Below are 1672 nucleotides of genomic sequence, written 5' to 3' on the forward strand. Positions count from 1 at the left end.
GTCAGAAGGTTACTATTAAATATTAAAACTGGATTAATATCTGAACAATGAACAAGCAAGATAATTAGGGTTGTATGTTTATACACTGCCATCAGAGGTAAGGGTTATCAAACTTAAGAGTTATGGATTTAATTGTGTCACCAAAAATACATATGTTATAAATCCTAACTTCTGTGCCTATGGCTATAATCCCAACTAGGAATGGGTTGTCTTTGTTACGCTAATGAGCAGGGTTAGTGTAGGGTGTGTGCTGGGTAAATCTCTTACAGAGACATAAAAGGAGCAGATTAAGCCAGCACAGGCAGGGGAAGAGAGATGCCAAAGCCCATGGAGCTGTCCAAGGAACGAGGAAACAGAAACTGAAGAGAGAAAGCCTTCCCCTAGAGCCAGCACCCTGAATTTAGACTTCTGTCCTCCTAAACTGTGAGAAAATAAATTCCTGTTTGTGAAAGCCATCCACTTGTGGTATTTCTGTTAGAGAAACACTAGATAACGAAGATAACAAGCATTAAAAAAAATTCATTTCAGAAAGTCAAGTTCAATTATTTCAATACACTTGACAAACCAAAGAATGAATCATTTAGCATAAACTTTGATGAAGTACATGCAAACCAATGTCCAATTCTTTAACCTGTCTTTTCTATATTAGATACTAGTTTATTTATTCCTTCTTTCATAATAGTAAAGATAGTCAGTTATTCATAAGGTAAAGAGTGCTACAAGATTCCACAAAATGGATCAATGTACCAGCATCAGCTTTTAGGGACATAATAAAAGCCTGGTATGACCTTATATACTGAGAAGATAAAGATATAGTCCTTCCACCACTTTTGGCACCTAAGAGAAGAAAAGGTCTATCTCAGCTAAGAAAGGGTCAGCGGAGTTTGTTTTCCCCAGGTATCAAGATGGTAAAAAGGAATATATAGAAATCATTAAATTATATCTAACATGGGGTCCTTTGAAAGAGCACATATTAAAATCTGAATGCATTAATGGATTTAAAGAGCAGAAAGGATGAAACTAGGTATGAAGATTGTGAGACATTACTTTGCAGGAGATGCCCTGGTGGATTAAGTTAGGTTCTTCAAGCTTTTTCTAAAATCCTGACAAAGAATAAATTTTATCTCTGCTCTCCCTAATGTCTTCCAGCAATGCCTATTCCTTTTTCAATACTACATGAGCTCCTATTGCTTACTTGGGATAATTCCTAGATTGAATGAAGGGCAGAATTTCAGAATCTTGACTGGCTGAAGGAAGTAGTAAATCTCGGAACCGTTCTGTCAAAAGAAAAATAAACACGAAGCTGTGAAAAAATAAGTCATGAAAATAATTTCAATAAAAAATTATCACCTACTATGTTATTTTGTTGAACATTTTGACAGCATATCTGTATTCTAAATTTACCCACCATTTTCTATATAATTTTATGTTTTCTGGTTAAAAAACATTGCAAATCCTGAAAATATAAAAATATCAAATATTCATTAGTATAGACTTAGAATCTTATAAATAAAAGGTTAGAGAAAACACATATGACTAACAAACATACTAAGAGAGGCACAACCTCATTAGTAACCTGTGAAATGCAAATAGAAACTTCATACCATCACATAGCATTCACATTGTAAATCATTCAACTAACAGTTTGAGAGATCAAGTGTTAGGGAGGATA

The 1672-nt window shown here is 34.2% G+C and overlaps 1 protein-coding gene across 1 annotated transcript in view; it reads right to left on the minus strand.

Annotated features, from left to right (window-relative positions):
• The window catches only part of NOX4 (NADPH oxidase 4), a 236498-nt gene that overhangs the window by 54574 nt on the left and 180252 nt on the right, over positions 1-1672 (minus strand). Inside the window, exon 13 of the mRNA XM_007938086.1 lies at positions 1196-1277. Coding sequence (XP_007936277.1) covers positions 1196-1277 — 82 coding nt within the window. The remainder of the gene's footprint in view (positions 1-1195; positions 1278-1672) is intronic.

Source organism: Orycteropus afer, unplaced genomic scaffold (assembly GCF_000298275.1).
Source record: "Orycteropus afer afer isolate SDZICR_OR568_19922 unplaced genomic scaffold, OryAfe1.0 scaffold00047, whole genome shotgun sequence".
Lineage (NCBI taxonomy): Eukaryota > Metazoa > Chordata > Mammalia > Tubulidentata > Orycteropodidae > Orycteropus > Orycteropus afer.